This window comes from Labrus mixtus, chromosome 8 (assembly GCF_963584025.1).
Source record: "Labrus mixtus chromosome 8, fLabMix1.1, whole genome shotgun sequence".
NCBI classification, from domain to species: Eukaryota; Metazoa; Chordata; class Actinopteri; order Labriformes; family Labridae; genus Labrus; species Labrus mixtus.
This window is the reverse complement of record NC_083619.1, coordinates 7,930,857-7,949,320: the sequence shown is the minus strand read 5'-3', so window position 1 is coordinate 7,949,320 and position 18,464 is coordinate 7,930,857. Positions and strand designations below refer to the sequence as shown.

The 18,464-nt window shown below is 40.4% G+C and overlaps 1 protein-coding gene across 4 annotated transcripts; it reads right to left on the bottom strand.

The window, feature by feature from the left end:
* Window positions 1-1,009: 1,009 nt before the first annotated feature.
* Window positions 1,010-18,149, bottom strand: slc7a8b (solute carrier family 7 member 8b). Of its 4 annotated transcripts, none has more exons than XM_061044014.1 (12): window positions 18,009-18,149; window positions 14,074-14,296; window positions 11,732-11,936; window positions 10,169-10,320; window positions 6,430-6,555; window positions 5,705-5,858; window positions 4,134-4,257; window positions 3,796-3,899; window positions 3,207-3,303; window positions 2,957-3,106; window positions 2,686-2,863; window positions 1,010-1,699 (listed from the first exon to the last, which is right to left on the bottom strand). In XM_061044014.1, the coding sequence occupies exons 2-12, from the start codon at window positions 14,228-14,230 to the stop codon at window positions 1,572-1,574; spliced, it is 1,575 nt and encodes a 524-aa protein (XP_060899997.1). In that variant the 5' UTR covers window positions 14,231-14,296; window positions 18,009-18,149; the 3' UTR covers window positions 1,010-1,571. The 4 variants fall into 4 exon arrangements, with proteins under 4 accessions (XP_060899997.1, XP_060899998.1, XP_060900000.1 ...); XM_061044015.1 differs by having other exon boundaries at window positions 14,074-14,290; window positions 18,009-18,144; XM_061044017.1 differs by having other exon boundaries at window positions 14,074-14,275; window positions 18,009-18,135.
* Between the last annotated feature and the right edge of the window lie 315 nt (window positions 18,150-18,464).

The window sequence follows — 18,464 nt, the reverse complement described above, 5'->3', positions numbered from 1 at the left end:
AATCTCTGAAAATGTCAAAACCTTCTGGAAGAAATACTAAATAGTTCAATTTATTTGAATTCAATTCCATATCTAACACAATTTTCTTATCTGTCCCAAATGTTGTTTAGTGTTCATCAAAAGCCCTGAATCCCCACAAGGACCTTTATGTAGTCTGTATACCCCTCTTCAGAAGTCCTAATGTTAATTACATCCCTACTTTGCATTCTGTGACAGGACAACTGTGCAGTGAACAAGTTTTATATTTTTAGAAGCCTTGACTAATTTATCTGGATTCAGGGTGCAATCAGACGTTTTAATCAGATCTGATCTTTTGCCAAAGACAATTACAATCACCTTATTTCTTTTACCACCCTTGCACAAGTTTTAAATTATGGCTATTTTAACACACGCAAATTCTACAAGTCAGGGAGCTTTGTTATTGTTTGCAGAGATTCGGGCTTTTATTGTGAAGGCTTGTCCATCCACTATCCTGATGTATTTCGGGGAAAGTAACAATTGACCCGCCTAGGCTTGTCAAAGCCGACCGTGACTTCCGTAATGTGATCGCTCAGTGTACGTGGACTCCGCCCCTCCTACGTCAGGTGTTCCAGCAGGTGGATGAAACATTGATGAGGAGGTGCAGCAGGCAGCACAACACCATCACTACTGCAGCACAGTGCATTGTTAAAGAAACTGGGCACCGCAGTAGGCGAGCTAAACATAACCTAGGTGGCATAAGAAAAAAAACGACCAAAAAAAATGTAGGACTACTGCAAGAAATGATCAATTCTAAACACAGAGGTGAATATATATATATATCTGGCATATGCACCATGAAAACATTCAGAATTCACCATCATGGGCCTTCTGTGCATTCAAATAACCATAGCTGCTATCCTGCAAGACTGTCCATTTATTTTCTAGGAAAAGCTGCTGGAGTGTATTTGAAGAAGCCATTTTCAAGGAAAAATGGCTCACAGGGAAAAATGTGGAATAACACCAAGTTAGTAACTCAGAAACATTTGCTCTCTAAAGCCAGGTCTGCCCTCTGAATTATTTATTGATTGATTGATTGATTGAATTATGCACATCAAGATATTACGCTTCCAATGACAATAAAAATGCACTTCATGTTTGGAGTTCATGTGTATAAAAGCCATTAACCTTTGGAAAAAGTCATTTTAGTGTTATATTAGTGAGGTAATATTATAAACAACAATATACATTTTGCATATTAATAATGTTTTCCATCTGTGCTCCAAAACTAACAAACAACTAGTGCAGATAAACAAGTAGAAAAGGTTTCAATTGTAATGTAAAAACAACCAAGACTGCGGTTCATCATTACAGTTTCAATGTTTCAAGTCAGTGTCATTTCAATCACATTTCCCCACCCTTACACGTAAAAATCAGGATAAAAGTCAAGATTAAGGCCGGTCAAAAACAGAGGCTGAAAGTCCAGGGATGCAGAACAAGAAGTGAGCATGTTTTCCATCTGTGCATTTTTCTTGGGGTCAAACTTAAGTGTCTCTTTTTCATTCAAACCTCGTAAGTGAATGTGAGGTAGTCTTTATGCAAATGTTCAATCATCAATCATCAGAAACGTTTCCATCTTCACCAGCGCCGTCCGTCTTTTGAGGCCCAGGAGGCTCTGGGTTCTCGTCCATGACAGGGTAGACCACCGAGCAGAGCTTTTGGAACAGATGAGTAATTTTACCTGGATACAGTTGGAAGAGACCAGAAAAATGTATTTAGTGATTTGTGGTTCAGTTAACTTGACATTTATCCTGATCATTTTATCCTGATAATGATACCCTTTAAACAGTCTTTTAGTGTTTTGTAAAAACTTGGACACCTCTCAAAACACATTTAAACCAGCTGCAGTGCCATATGTCATGACACAGTGCTGTGACTTAAGTCTGCTGTGATTGGCTCACATTTGGTTAAACACCTTTTTTTTTTGTAAAAGCTAGTAAAATCATACTCTAACAAGTTGATTACTAACATAATCTTTGCCTTAACCTCAAGATTAAACCCACAGAAAACTTCACCCCTAATTGTACCTTCAAAACAGAGATGGCATTCATTGTAACCATTGATTTACAAATATTCACTCCAACCAGAATAAGGCTGATAACACAAACATTGGGCTTGTGGCCTTCATCAGGGTCACACGCAGGGCCACAAGACGAAACGCGTCGGACTAATTTGTCAGTAAAGTTGATCTTCATACTACAAGTGTTGCTTGAGTATTTTGGCCATTTATACATTTTGATGCACTTACTCTCCAAATCCCTGACTACTAAGCAATTTTAATTCCTGGCTCTTGAGGTTTCAAAAAGGCTGCACATTACTGTTGCAGACTGCTATAGACCACCTTCAGCACTCAGTGATGCACTTCCCTCTTTAATTAGAATTAAATAATATTATGTGGGTGGGTTTTAAGCACCAAAACTAACGTTACATTTCCAAAGGATCAGAGTTTGGGCTGAAATATAAAATCACTTGACTGTGGTCTTTAGGGTGAAAACAAAACCAAGCTATCTGTATCATGTGTTGTGATTTTAGGGAGTCCAATATCAAACTGAGCTATGAGGCCTCTAACTTTAAATTCTAGGGATACATCTACATCCATTTGCTTTTATTTGAAATGTGAAAACTGAGCATCTGTATGCTTGAACCCACATCAGCTTGTTGCCTTACCCATCGTGATATCAAAACACTGTGGCTTGTTTTCCCAGTAGACTCCCAGGAAATACACAGGGACGCCTGTTATCATGATGGCCAGACCGGTACCGCAGACTACGGGCTCAGAGTAGAGAGAAAAGACCAGTAGGAAAGCCCAGAACAGCAGGTAGATCACTGGCCAAAATAGGCTCACCTGCAGGATGTGGGGACGGACACAGAGGTTATAATAAAATGGCATGTTGGGTTTTTAAAAGGTCATATTAAGTTGTTCTGTGCGTTTCTTTACCTTGATGGGTCGATACAACTTGGGCTCTTTGATACGCAGCACAATCTGCCCGGCAACAGTAACGCCGTAGAAGAGGTAGTTGATGAAACCCACGTAGTTAATGAGGGTGTAGATGTCACTCGTGCACAACATTAGGAGAGTGGAGATCAACTGAATGTGGTGCGAGAGGAGAGAAGTATCATTTCTGCACAAGGCGAGCGCAGAGGTCACATATAAGCAGAAGAGCAGATGTGTTTTTGTTTAGACTTACAGTAAACAGCAACGCTGGGATGGGAGTGCAGCGTTGGACGTGAATCATGGCCAGCAGACGCGGGAGATGGCCTTCCCTCGCTCCGGCGAAAAACAGCCTGAGAGACAAGAGAGGTTAAGTCATGAGAGCTGAGCCAGCTGGTGCCTGCTTGCCATGTGCACTCACCAGCCGCGAGAAACACTCAGGAAACAAATCTAATGACAGCACCAGTGAAGAGAAAAGTATACAGGTGCAAATGCTGGGTAAAAACTTGAACAAAAACAGGAGTAAAATGGGCTCGGTGCTTTTGGATGAGTTTTTCATTCAGCGGGGTCATTTTTGCAGGTTGAAAAGGCTTCTAGAAGAATAAAGATTTAGGCTCAGCCCTTTTCACTTCAATCTGACAGAGTTAGTACTCCAAGAAATGAGCAATAACTCTACAATGTATTCTATTCCTGTTGAGATTTTAATTTATACCTTGATTTCCAAGGCAAGGTTTCAAAAGCAGCAAAGAAACAACACTCAAAGCAATAAAAGCAGAGCAGTCACAGAAGCTAGACGGAGAAGACAGGAAGGACAGAGTGGGTGGAGACGTGAGGGACAAACTGACCGCGATGACGTGAAGAGGGAGCCATTGACTCCCCCGAAGGTGGAGAGCGCCACAGAGATGGACATGATCCATGACATTACTCCTAGCAATTTCTCTCCAAATGTCTGAGAGAAATATTAGGAGTAGAGAGAGAGACGAAAACATGAACACTTGAAGAACAGCAAGCTACTCAGGACATCTTTAAAAGGAGCGTAAAAGGGCGACAGATTGAACATGCCTCAGATCAATGATGTTACTCTAGATGGCTGCAGCAAAGATGCTACTACTTTTAGAGAATAATAAGCTTATAAAGACACTTTCTTTTCATGCATAATCACACATATTCTTTGTTTTCTCACCACTGCCACAGCATTTGATGCCAGCAGCTCCTGCGGGCTCATGGCAGTGATGTAGGCCACGTTGGCAAAGACGTAAACAAAGGTCACCACAGGGATAGAGATGAAAATAGCACGTGGTAGATTTCTGTGTGGGTGAAAGAAAGATTGCAGTTCATTGTATGTAAATTCTTTCTGTGACAGAGGTTTGATGTACCAAAAGAAAAACATCAATAAACTTTGAATAACTACTCAGAAACCAATTGTTAACATTTATGGTATCCCTCAGGGATCAATTTGTGGACATTTTTTGTTGTCCATATACTTTAATGACTTGGTTACAGCATCATCATATATGTTTTTATCCTGTTTTCTGTGATGTTTTTGTTCTTTTTACACAAACAATTGACACTTACGGGACAAGCACAACTAAGTTGAGGGCAGAATATTAGAGACGCATGTGGAAGCAAATAAGCCAGAACTAATTGAACTGTTTTAGAGTGCACAGCATTAAGTGGACATAGTGTATATAAATATTTTATTCTGGTAAAAGTGTGTGATTTGAATAGTGTATATAAATATTTTATTCTGGTAAAAGTGTGTGATTTTTCTGATTTTTTTGGTACCAATAAAAACATTTTTTTTGTTGAAAACAAATCTAGCTGTCCACATGCAATACATGACTTGTTACTGAGATAGCTCATTATTTAAGTCTGAAAAGGAGCTTCCAGTGACGCAAAATGATGATTTTTGCGTCACTGGAAGCTGTTGTGGTTAGCAAGGTGGTTAGCAAGCTGTGAGACGTTTTACTGCCTTTTTGTTTAAAGCAAGTGTACTTAACTACCATGGTTTGGAAATGTTGTGCAACACTAGTTCTTCATATTTTCAACCACTGAAGCTACAGACCAATCACAGATCAGTGGGTGGGAACTCACACCCAGAATCGGAACTTAACGTCTGCCATATTGCTTAGAAGTTATGCTAACAGGCTCTATGGAGAAAGCTGATAATGGCGAAAAAATATAAATATACCGGCGAGACGGCTGCTGCCGACAGGCCGGTCTTGTGTTTTGGCTGCTGTGGCCGCCAGGCGCTGGCCACCGCAAGCCTGGCTTGAGCTGGGGCAGACTGGTAGTGTCGGTGCTCTCACTGTTTGCCTATGGACACAGACACAGAGTCTGTTTTCTGCCAGGAATTTCCAAGCTCAATTCTGGAAGAAATCTCAGAATCTGTAGAGGAAATGGCCTTATGTGTTGAAGTAAATATGTCTGTAAATGTTTTTATTATTATATTTCTACTGCTATATCTTATATTTTGGAGAAACTGTGTAGATTGAATTTCCCTCTGGGATTAATAAAGTATTTCTGATTCTGAACTAGAGGACCTTAGTGGGAGTGGCCTGCGGTGCTGTGCATTCTGGGATTTGGTGTCTTTCATCAACATGAGCCAAAAAGACACTTCCTGCCTTTTCTCGGTCAAGAAGGCACCAACTTCAAAATTTATTTCACATATATGACCCAATGTCAATACAGATTCATGTTTCAACGGGTGAAGTATCACTTAAAAAAAAAAAAAAAAAATTGTGCTTGTGTTACCTGTACGGGTCAACCAACTCTTCTGTGACGTAGTTGAGGAAGTTCCAGCCTCCATAAGCAAAGGAGCCTTGTAGGAAGGACAGAGCTATCTGACCAACATTGTACTCTTTGAAGGTCTCGAAGGCATGGATGGGCTCCAACCAGTAGTAGTGGCCTATGATCCAAAAAAACAACACAAATAAAAACTCAGATATGCAATGAAGTGTAACCCAAGCTGTGCAGCAGACACAACAATGCTTTTAGTGTTGTTGTTTTTTTACAGGCTTTAAACATGATCGTTATGATGATTATCTGTTACCTGCTGCCTTGTCACTAAAGATGCAGAGTATGTGTGGCTAAGTATGTGCTCACTATGCATTTCATCAACAAAGAAATCTCTCCTTGTCCATTCAGAGACGGGTGGTGTTCTGTCTGTTATGTTTTAGAAAGTATTAAATTAGCTGAAATCAAAGGCTCTTTATTCAGTCAACTCCTACACACTGATTTAGCCCAGTTTTATCACCTTTAGACTTTAGCCCAATTCATACTCTCTCACAATGCAAAAAAGATTACATAAAGCTGAGATATATATGCTCTGTGGGCACAGTGTGCGTGTTGTAAATTAAGTGCTGCCTCTTTAAAAACAGGTTTCCTCTATTTTAGTGTTATGAAGAAGTCATTTTCAAATTGAGGTTCAGTTAAAATGGAGGAGTCGTGATATGATGGAGGGAGGGAGCAAACCTTACCTTTGCATATTTGGACCAAACCCATGATTATGATGAGGCCCAGAGCCAAAAGCTTGCCCCCAGTGAAGACATCTTGGACACATGTCGCCCAGCGCACGCTGTGGCAGTTCACCCACGTCAAAAACACTAAAAAGGAGCGAAAAATGAATTACTGCAATGGTAGTATCTCTGGGTAGAGGAAAGGATACTCTAGCCCCATATATACATTATACACGTAATTCCTTTAAATAGTACAGTTTAATCTGCAATGCAATTGAAAGGTTTGGAATGACTCATCCTAAGGACCAAGCCAATAAACATCACTCTACACAGAGAGAAAAGTTTAGTTTTTTCTTCCAGTTGCAATAGTATGACATAGGCCAGTGTCCAGAAAAGTTTCAACTTCAGGAATTCCAACTGGGGGTAAATGCAGGAGAGTAACAGTTGTGAGAATAATATTTAAAAGCCTCCAATATAAAGGATTCTAGTCATGGGTTTGTGCTGACCTACTCAAGCATAGATGGGAGGGAGGCAAGGATGTAGTATATTTGGAAAAGTCTTTTGGAATGGATTTTTAAGAAGTCCAAATGATGCTTTGCCTGAGTGCAACTTAATGGATAAATCAAACCCAGGGGAATATGTCTCAGGAAAACATTAGATAAACCTGCAAATAAAATTTCAACAGCATTTGTATGACTGTATGGGGATGCACCAATGTATCGGCTGAACATCAGTATCAGCCCTATTGACAGACATCTGCCCATCAACAAATAATATGCCATGCACCAAAGTCAAGCTGGTTGTGTATCAGTTGTTTCGCATCAAACTAACGCTGGAAAGCGAGTGTACCCAACTGCTGATTACAAGAAGATCTTTTTTTATTTGGCCGAAGAAGTCCTGTCGGATAGTCTGATTTGTTTTAAACATAAGGTCGGACCCGAAGTCCACAAATTCTCCTGCACAGAGCAATGCAAAATAATTGCGCATACATACTTAAGTTTGTAAATGTTTATCTGCCTGCAGGTTTACATATTGAGCCTCCTTCATATACAGAAAAGACATATACAAGTGTAACAGAGTTCAAATGCACTTTATTTTTGAGAACAAGAAAAGAAAGACTGGTGTTTTGGTGCACTGCTCCGAGAACTTCACTCATTGAGTGCTAAAGTTTTTCTAAATAACTATATCACAAAAGGAAAATGTGTCCTTAAGTACAAAAAGAACTCAGATTTTAAAATAACAATGCCACTTTAAATATAAGGATGAAAAAAACACTGCCTTTGAACAACCATGTACAGAAAGGCCACATAACGCTTTCAGAATGAAAAAAAAAGGATACACAAAAGGAAAAAAGAAGCAGAGAGTAGTCCTCGGTTCAGACTCTCCTGGCTGCAGCCCTGTACAGAAAGGCGTCCATCCTGCCATGTGCCCGTTCATTGGCCTGTCGTGCAATGGCTTCTCCGGATTCCCTGGCCACTTGTTCGGCTGCCCGGTGCCCTGCCCTTACCCCCATGTCGTAGATCTGGCGGACCAGGACCTGGACCTCCCTCCCGCCTCCTGTCAACAGACCACCTGCACGTGGGTTAAACTCGGGGGCAAATCCTCTCATGAACTGCACCAAGTTTGGGAACTTGCCTGCCTGAAACGGGGTTGCTTGTGGGAGCTCAAGAAACCTCACATAGGGGCCATACTCCTCCAGCGAGACATACGCAGAGCAGGCCTCCTTGAACCTAAAAAGGTCACTGTTGAAAAGTGGGCAAGTGAGCTCAGGCAGTCGATTCACAATCAGGAGGTCTCTTATTAGAGCAAACATGGCAATCCCGGCATCCTGCATGTACTCAGACAGGTATTCAAGCACCTTCAGCCATGGTTCGGTGTGTTCAAGTTTTATCCTCAGGGATAAATCAACGATTACCCATCGGACCGTCATTTGTCCTCGGATCAACTGTGCAAGAATGGTCATCATTCTCCTGCTCAATAGGTAACAAGGATCAATATGCGCTGAAGTTCTCTCAATCATGACGCGAATTCGAGTTAGCGCGTTGTCAACGGCTGAGTAGTAACATGAGACGGCCTTCGCGGCCAGAGCATAGACATAAGCGCACAGGGACGTGAGAATGATGTGCGGGTTGGCTCTTTGATGATCAAAGGTGTTCGGGTCACGGATGCTTTCCAGGCGTCTTTGGTGAAATGCGGTAACAGACTGGGTTGTGGCCTGCCTTATAGGGCGGGCAAGTGGGTCGTAGTTGTCCGCAACGGCTAGCACGCCGTTTTTAAACCACCATGGGATGAGGAGTGGACGGGCATCCCATCCGGTTGCTTACTGCTCTAAGGAAATCATCTGCTTCAGGGACTCCTATTGTCAGTACTGCACTCAATAGTGCGCCACTCGCCTCCGCTCCTACTCCTGTTACCAGCAGGTATAAAAGGGCTTCTACGGCAACAACTAACGCACGAGTTAGTCCAATATTGTCCCGACACTCGGGTGCAACATACAGAAGGGCCCTCTCCCTGACACGGAACATCGTTCTAGAAAAATCACCCTCCCTTGTAAGTCTCCTATTTGCAGCCGAAAGCAAAGCCAGCTGGTACAGTGTTGGAGTTGAACCGATAGACATGGTTGTTGTTTGAGAGGTAATAAGTAATGAGGAGACGTAGACATCAATAAATAATAAATAAATCTCTTTGGATACACAGAATTTGGGAATACGTGTATTTCTTAAAGAGGGCATTGTTTTAAAGGGCTTTTATATTGTTCCATAATATTTGGCATTAGGATATTGTATGGTTGTTATTAAACCGTTTTTGGGTGTCGTTCCTTTCAGCTGTGCAAATTTAACTCTCCACTGAACAGTCTTAAAAAGAACATAAAGAAAACTATGCGGCAATTTAATTTGTTTTCTTGTAGATTTAATTTATCAACCACATGGTTTTTGATATTTTGTCATATTAGCCTACATAAATATCCAAATGCTACCCCAACTCCCACAGATGCTTGGAAACAAATAGGCCCTCATTAAAGATCCTCTGGGAAGTTTTTAACTGGTTACGAGGCAAATTGAATGTTCTTTTGTCTTCTGCAGGTGTTTTTCTTACTTTCTGTTTTGTTTTACAGCCGCATGTTGTCGCTTATTTTGTCCACTAGGTGTCACTGTTTTACCATTTGGTATACTGTTTCGCATGGTTTTTACTAAGATTTATTGTATACACTGTAAAACCGAAGTTTTTCAGCCATTTGTAGCAGCTCTTGGTTATAAATATGTACATGTAGTTAAAATACTGTAATGATGATTGTAATGTATTTCTATGTAATATAAATGTGTTATGAGCTCTGACAGTGCCGTTTTGCATTGCTGAGGGAGCAGAGGTGCAGAAAACGAATGTCCAGAAGGCAAATTTAATGTTCTTTTGTCTTCTGCAGGAGAAAATAAAAACTGGAAAAAAGTTGAAGTCCGGTTTTCTTCACTCCCCTGACCACATCTGTTACACAAGCTGTGTGAAAAGCTCAACACAGCACAAAACAGTCCTTCGTACTCGAAAACATTTCATCTGCCGCCTACGTGCGGGGCTTTCTCCGACAAAAGAGAACCCCTTACGAGGGCTAAACGATGAATGAGGAAAGACTGAAAAAAAGGCCTTATATTACCCAATGCCTGATATTAAACTTCAAAGTTGGTTACCCGTGATCTGTATCTGTAAATGCAAACCTTAAACATTCAACCAACAACCATTTCATCCTCAGTTTTATTAAATGACTCACGCAGGCAGACAGCAGCCAGCAGGCGGAGGCCGTTCTCCGGGGGGAGGCAGGAGGGGAAGAGCGGCTGCAGGATGTAGTTGGAGAAGGTGAGAGCGATTACAGCCTGGCTAGTCGGGTAGACAACCAACACTGCTATCCACAGCCGCAGAAAACTGAGGGACAACACAGAGGGGCGTTCAATGAGCCGTGAAACAGACCTGTGTCACACACATTTTCAAAACAACAGTGTGTGAGAATAATACCATCCCTTATTACAGTTAAATGTAATGGAAAAACAAAGGCTAATAGGCATATTAGACAAGTGCATTATAGGAATGCACTGGAGCATTGTTTTTAAAGACAAGAGGATTGACTGGAACTGGGTCAGCAACATTGTGGGATACTGGGAGTACATTAAAGAGGCTTTAATTACATGGTGAGCTGGTGCTGGAGGCGGAGGGAGGGGGTGGAGGTCTACTTAATATTCTCATTAATTACAAAAGGCTCGATACAATATTGTAATGTACATTTTGAGTTCTTTCATGCATCATTTGACATAATACTGCTGCAAGAACAATGGACTGGGGCAAAGCTTTATCATACAGGAACCCATGTAATGTCTGTAAAATCCATTGTGTAGATAATCATGTCATTTTTAGACGGTTACAAAAGGACTGAGGTTTTTGTTCATGGAGAATTGCAATCCCAGTTAAAAACTGGTCAAGTCTGTATTTTACCAACCAAGCCATGTTTAACATTTCACACTAAATATGATTAACATTCAGCCTTTTCAGGAAGATTATACAGTTTCCTACCTTACCGATCTGTATGCTATATACCTGCAGTTTTTGCATATATTTTTTGTCTATTTGGAGCAGTTAAAGCTTGGATTTATGTTTCGACAAACTAACTACAAAACAACAATGCAATGAGAGAAGAAAAAAATACCCCAAAATTTATGAGCATGGGGGTGCAAGATCTGCCAAGGCTCAAAAGTGTCTCCATTTTTGAAAAGTTTTGAGGTGAACAGAGCTTTGGATATACTATTTAACAAAACCTTTACTTAGAGTGTACAGACTTTCTATTCAGTGCTTGATGCAAGTGTCTGTCAAAATCAAGAACAAACTGAAAAGCTTTGTTCAACTGTGTAGCAAGATAACCAGGTCACCCATGTGCTACTGCTTACATGATAGACCCATGCACTTCACTTCCTTGGCATTTAATTCTTTTGCCTTTGAGATGGTCTGCAAGAGGCCTCACATGCTGCAGGCCTCGGCAGAACGCTGAGGGGTGTCCAGGGATGGCAGGGTACAATTCTTTGTTCTTGTTAGACTGGTTTCAAATCTATCACATGATTAGCAGAAGACCTTTAGGGCACTCTGCAGACTTATCCTGGGATTACACCAACATACGAGTACCTCATGAGCTGAAACTTTTCCCACATTGTTTATGTTTATAATCGGAATCCAGAATTGTAACACTATATGTACGTTTTAAAATTGGGATCAGCATAATTGGTCAACTTTAGTGGTGGCCCCGATTCCCTTAATCTTTGCTTGATAATCAGATATTTTTTATGCTCACCCCGCCAGTCCTCCAAAGATGTCCTTTACATATGAGTAGTCTCCTCCTGACTTTGGGATGGTGACACCCAACTCTGCATAGCAGAGAGCACCGATGGCTGTGATGGCTCCTGTGGTCACCCACACAATTATGGCAACGCCCACTGAGCTGGCATTTTCCAGGACCCCCTTTGGACTCACAAAAATTCCAGATCCAATGATGTTGCCTGAGGAAATAAATTTAAAAAAAACAGAAAGACCAATTCAGAAACTTTTGGCACCCTTTTAAAATGCACAAAAGCCACAATTGTTGATATTCTGCACATTCACAGGGAGACAAAAACAGTCTGAAAACAAGCTCAAAGTGTCTACTACAAGTGCAGGCACAAAGGAAAAGATACAATTCCCTGTTACAAGCTGCCCCTTTCCTTGAGTGCTCCTGTTTACAGTTTCCAATCATAAAATTAACTTGAGCTTTTTAGTGGATTTGTTGGTCAGCCCCTGTGGGAAAACTGTTGGCTTCTTTGAAATCTTTCATAGTTCAAGGCAAATAAAATTAAACTTAGACATGCATGCCAGCTGTGTTTGGACTTTAAATCTGAGGTGTTTGAACACAGTGCAAAGCTTTTACATATTTTTTTGCAACAGACAGTTACATATTTTCATTTGCAGCCTTTTCTAGCAGAAAGATGTCTGAGCCATCTTTTTGAATGCCTGAAGAGATGGCAGAATGAGTTCATATGTTGTGTCTGCAGGGACCAGCACAAAGCAACAAAGTCTGAATAGAAATACAGATCGTTTCTCTACTACAAAAACATCCACAGCGTAGATTTCAGTAGCTGGGAATATGTGGGAAAAGGCAGAGGGGCTCATTTAACTTGCTGTTGTATGAAGTTTTAATAAAAAAAAAACACTGTACCTGTGATGGCAACAGTTTTCAATTACTGGTTGTACGGTGGAGATAGTTATTTTGCAACAGTGACAAATAGACTGCTTGCAAATTCTGGCTCAACATGGCCAGGTACAGAGAGGGTCAGACAGTTTGTCTCTTATTGATTCATTTCAGTTCATTTAATATCTTCATTTTTAATGTTTGTGTCATAGATTTGGAACCATTTACCAAGTATTCGTAAGGTGTAAGACATTTGTACAGGTTTTTTTTTTTACTCATTTGAAAATGTAGAAATGATATCTGAGCCTGAACATGACACGATGGTACAGCTGCTTCTTAGCAATAACCAGGATCAAACAAGGCATGGTATTATAATACAGCAGATAGATTTGTCTGGAAAACGGTGGATACCCAGCCATTTGTAGGATTGCTCGTTTATTTGATGTTGAGGTTGATGTGGACTAATGCAGCCAACAGTTCACAAAAAACTGAACTTGAAGATGAAAAAGCATTTGCAAGGGTGTGATTCTGAGACTGCACTCAGGATGCCAAGTTAGCTTTACAGAGAGAAAGAGTGAGATTTAAGTCAGTAATGCTCAACCACTTAAAAGAGCAACAATTCATAGGGGAAGCAAATTCAATTCAGTAAGTTTTTAAAGAATGTTCAGGAAAATTATTCAATTACATCATAAAAACACTTCAAAATGTGCTGAACTGGCAACAATTGGTTAGTTGTGATGCATGCAAGCTGTAAAATACCTGCCTAGACTTCCATTTGAAAACAGATCTTTGTGGGGATACATTGGTGGGACAACTTCAACAACATGGCTCTTTCTGTTCTCTCACTTCCCTCATGAAAATTGAGGAGTAGTAGAAGGAAGAGAGTAAGACCGACCTGACGGGGTGAGCTATAGACATAGACAGGCTCCTTGATGTGTGGAGAGACCTAGCATTGAGGTGGGTGGCTCCAGGTCATCAGGGCAAACGGTTCAGCCTCCCCAAGGTGTCGTGGGCCTAACTTAAAGCAAGGGGAGGTGTACCCACTTGATAACCCTGTTTATGTCCTGGCTCTCGATACCCATCTATTTATCTGGTGGGGGGCATTAGGGGCCATGTTGTAGAAGTATTGGGGTTGTCACTACCTGGCCAGCACACAAATGAGCCTGAGTCTGTCTAAAGTGGCAATACTTCTCTTGTTGTCGTAGTTGTGGTAGTTTATGTGAATGATCATTAGGGCATCATTTGTGGGATGGTTTTCTTCAATAAGCACTATTTTTCCCATTAAGGCACAAGTGTTTAATTCCAACCTGCATTCAGTGAGCCTGTAAGACAATTGTATAGGGTGTAGCATTTCTCCATATCATACAGCAATGCAGACACATGAAATACTCAACTCAAATGATTATGAGATGGACTTTTATAATAAATGTCTGCATACGAGTGATGGGATAAAACCACATGGGTGCACTTACCGATTATAATGCCACAAGCGCTGGCTAAGCCGATCTGTTTCTTCAGAGCCACCCCGGATCCTCCTGCATCTTTACCCGCACAAGACCCAGGGTCTCGGGACTCCGACTGATCTCCCCCACCGGTGCTGCTGCTCCTCTTCCTCAGGCCCTTCGTCATCCTGCAGACCTGTCCAGTGTGTCCCCCTCTTTAAAGTCCGGGTACCTGTGGTACGCCCAACTTACCCTATCATTAAAACATAAATTAAGTAGGCTATTAAATCGGAATTGTTTAAAGTTCTGCGTTTCTTTCCCAACATACACGTGCTGACTAATTCCCCTCCTGCCCATTAGATGGAAAAAAATGCCGGTGGCAGTGGTTTCCATCTTTAGTCGACTACAGTAGAGCTAAAATTAGAAACACCACATTAATAATTCAGAGTGCACACAAACAGAGGTCCAGGCGGAGACTTCAGCTAAAAAGGGGTTATGCTACGGCTATAAGACGAACAGACTTTGAAATGAATGCAGTTTGTTAAGCAACATAAGGATACTGTAAACTTATAAATGTTAGCCTCGATTTCTCACAGTTTGGGGATATGTTAGAGAGCAGATTAAGGCAGACGTTTCACAGTTTTGATAAACTTCAAATAACCAAAAATGACGATGCAGCTGGGAGCGCAAAGAACTGAATGTCTGTGACTATAGGCGGAGCTAGGGACCGTCGTAAAAGTGCAATACGGCTCATTTCAATATCTTCTTTGTTTTTCAACATAGACATCTCAATCCACTGCTATTATAGAAGGTGACAGCCCTTAACATTTCAGACCAATGAATACAAAATAAAAATAACTCTGCAAACCATCATTATGAATGACATATTGCCTTAACACTAGAACCGCCAAACATTTCTGAAAGACGGTTTGGGTTTTTATAATACAAATAACTCTTTCAATAAAAACTACGAGCCTCTCATCCTATGACTTTTCTTAAATATGTGTCCTGTATGTTTTCTGAAGTCTATGTGTAACTAAAATAAAACACACAAGATTTCTGAGCATTTATACCTCTAACCGCCGTCAGATTGACGGCAGTTGAAAATGATAAATTTCCCTGGATTGTTTTTGCACGTCGTTTTATTTTTTTTATTAATTATTGTTTCTATTTATAGACTTCATATATATGCGCAGGAATTTAACAAAGAGCGACAGATAGATAGGATATACAAATAGATAGATAGAGACCATAGACAGATAGATACATGCTCATTCTTGAGCTGGCAAAGGAACAGAGAGAGGAACACCTGTGTGTCAAGGCCAGTCTGACGTCGGTGCCCACTGAGCCACAGCATCCACAAGAGCTGAGAAGGAGGCAGAGTCAGACAAACACGCACTGCAAGAAAAACATGACCATTGTCTCCTGCAAGGGGTGCCAGCACCGTAAAGGTTGAGCACTTTTGCCGCAGGTTTGTACATTACGTGCCGCACCGCTGTCCAAGGTGCTGATCGTTCATTTGTTCATCTGTTTGTTTGTTCACCACTGCATCTGTTATGGATTTCTGCAGTTATTTTTGTAGGCTATATAGTTTGCCATGCCCATAGATAGCCGTGTTGTTGTTGTTTTTGTTGTTGTTTTTTGGCGTGTGTGTGTTGGTCAATGATTTCCTCTATGTCGGGGAAACAAACCCATTTGCAGAGAGGAGGAGGAGCATCGGTGTTTATCTCTTTTTTTTGCAGTGTTTTTATTAAAATGCATAGCCTAATATAGCCAACAGTATAATAGACTAAAAGTTCTGTATGTTTCATTATTGTACAATGTGTTTTAGAAACGGGAGACGTGGAGCAGCAGTAAAAAACGGAGCACTAAAAAAGCCGACAGATATTGTAAATTGACATGCAACATTTAAAAGGTTACCAATCCTGTCTTATGCTGATAGTCTATTTGGTTTGTAGATAAAAGTAAGTTGTATTTAACTTCATCAAAGAAATGCATTATTTGTGTGCTTCTGAGCACAAACAATTACATTTGCATATGCCGTCTGACAGACGGCTGTGGCGCTTGGAGGGGGGTCTAGAATGTTGGTGGTCCTAGTGTTAAATAAGCACATTTCAAGGTTATAATCTCAATAGATTTCTCATTTCTGAATTTATTGACATCAAATCACCTCTCATGTGTCCCAAACATCCTCTCACAACTTTCACAGCTCATAGTTTGTGAAGAAGGCCATTAAAAAATGCCTTAATACCATTATCAAGGGCCTGTCGCTTTAAATGTGCAATTTTCAAGGTTGGAATGGAAAACTAAAATCCACCATCAATATTTAATTAATGTGTACTGGTTCCTGTTGACACACACTCCTTGAAGAAATGTTGTGTCTGTCTGTGTGACCTGGATGATTGTACCCCAGACTATGAGTGACTATCAGTGCTATCAGTATGTGGTTTATGGATTTATACTTAAAGGGATACTTCACCTATTTGCATTAATCTTTGTATCATTAGAAACCTGGTAGTATTTTTGAATGGTCGTGCATCCTGCCCTCATTTTCCCCTGAGATGGGAAATCTTTGTATTTCTAAGTCTGAAAAGGAGCTTCCAGTGACGCAAAATGAAGTTTTTTGCGTCACCGCCGGGGCCGCCGCAACACAAGACCCAAGTTGCCAGGTTATCATTGTACCTCTATCTTTGTGTATACTTCGTCTGAGTGAGCCTGATTCAGACTCTTACTCTTCACAATCAGAATCTGGTGCAGTCACCAATCTTTTGTAGTTCAAAAAGTACGGAGTTAATGTTTGTTTGTTTTTCTACAATATGTAGCAATGCATTATCTCTGGAGCATTATCTCTATAACTCAAAATAAATTAAATAAAACATATTTTCTTAATACCTATTTCTGCATTATTATTTATTTAAAGTTAATGATTGATAATATTGTAATTCGCTGAAAAATATACTTTTACTTTTTGTATTGGTTCCATTGACAAACTTGTAACTAATAATGCATCTAAGGAAAAAAGTAATGCAACTAGACATTGGAAAAGATCTGAGAACTCATGGATGAAAGTAGATACAAGATTGAAAAGATAAGGGGTTTTTTTTAGAAAGTGGGTTAAGGTGGTTTGAAACATTTAAGGTCTTTTTGAGAAACCAACAGCTGTGAAAGTTGTGAGAGGATGTCCAAGACACATGAGAGGTGATTTGATGTCAATAAAATCAAAAATGAGAAAGCTATTGAAATTCCAACCTTGAAAATTGCACATTTAAAGCGACATGCCCTTGATAATGGTATTAAGGCATTTTTTAATGGCCTGCAATACTAACCAACAGCTGTGAAAGTTGTGAGAGGATGTTTGGGACACATGAGAAGTGATTTGATGTCAATAAAATCAAAAATGAGAACCTTGAAATGTGCTTATTTAAGGCATTATGTCATTGATAATGATGATTTGCAGAGTTATTTTTATTTTGTATTCATTAGTGTGAAATGTTAAGGACTGTCACCTTCTATAATAGCAGTGGATTGAGATGTCTATGTTGTAAAACAAAGAAGTTATTGAATATTGATCCCTAACTCCGCCTATAGTCACCTATTAGACAGACATTCAGTTCTTTGCGCTCCCAGCTGCATCGTCATCTTTGGTGATTTGAAGTTTATCAAAACTGTGAAACGTCTGCCTTAATCTGCTCTCTAACATATCCACAAACTGTGAGAAATCGAGGCTTTGACTCGGAGCTATTGAAGGTAATCGACGCGAAAACAGGCGAATATTAAATATGAAACTATCTTGACCCCGGTGTAAAAGTTTGGATATTAAAGTTTAAATTCACCAGTTTCACAGCTCTTAACGAGCTTTCCTCCGCGTGTATCAAACAATTATCCTATCAGCACTACGCTCCCGGTAGGCTACTCGTTTCTTTGGTTTAACTTTAAAAAAAGAAACTCATACCGTGATGACCCACCTTCTCGGTCAGCTGCAGTAACTTGTAAAACGTCAGAAATCTTCGTGTTATGTGACGGACTTCATGTTCGGCGTTGTTCCTGAGTGCTGGCCGTGATGAGTAGCGGGGTATCAACAGGCTTCCACCTGACAGCCTCGATAAATAGAAAAGCTGGTTATTTTCAGCCAATCAATGCAGGCTTAATTATCAACCCGGATCAGGCCCCGCCCACTGAGACCCATTGACAAAATGTACAACCTGAATAAATAAGCTTGATAATCTTATTACAAACTGAAAATGTATTTAAAAAAATAAATATATCGACAGAATGAACATTTTGTCCGCAAAACAGCCTTTTCTAATTGAGGGTACAGACTGGCAACACCTGTAATGAAATGGCTTACCGTCAGTTTTATAGTTTAACATGTTAAAGCTAATAATTCTTCATATTTAAATACAGATATTTTTGGGGGGATG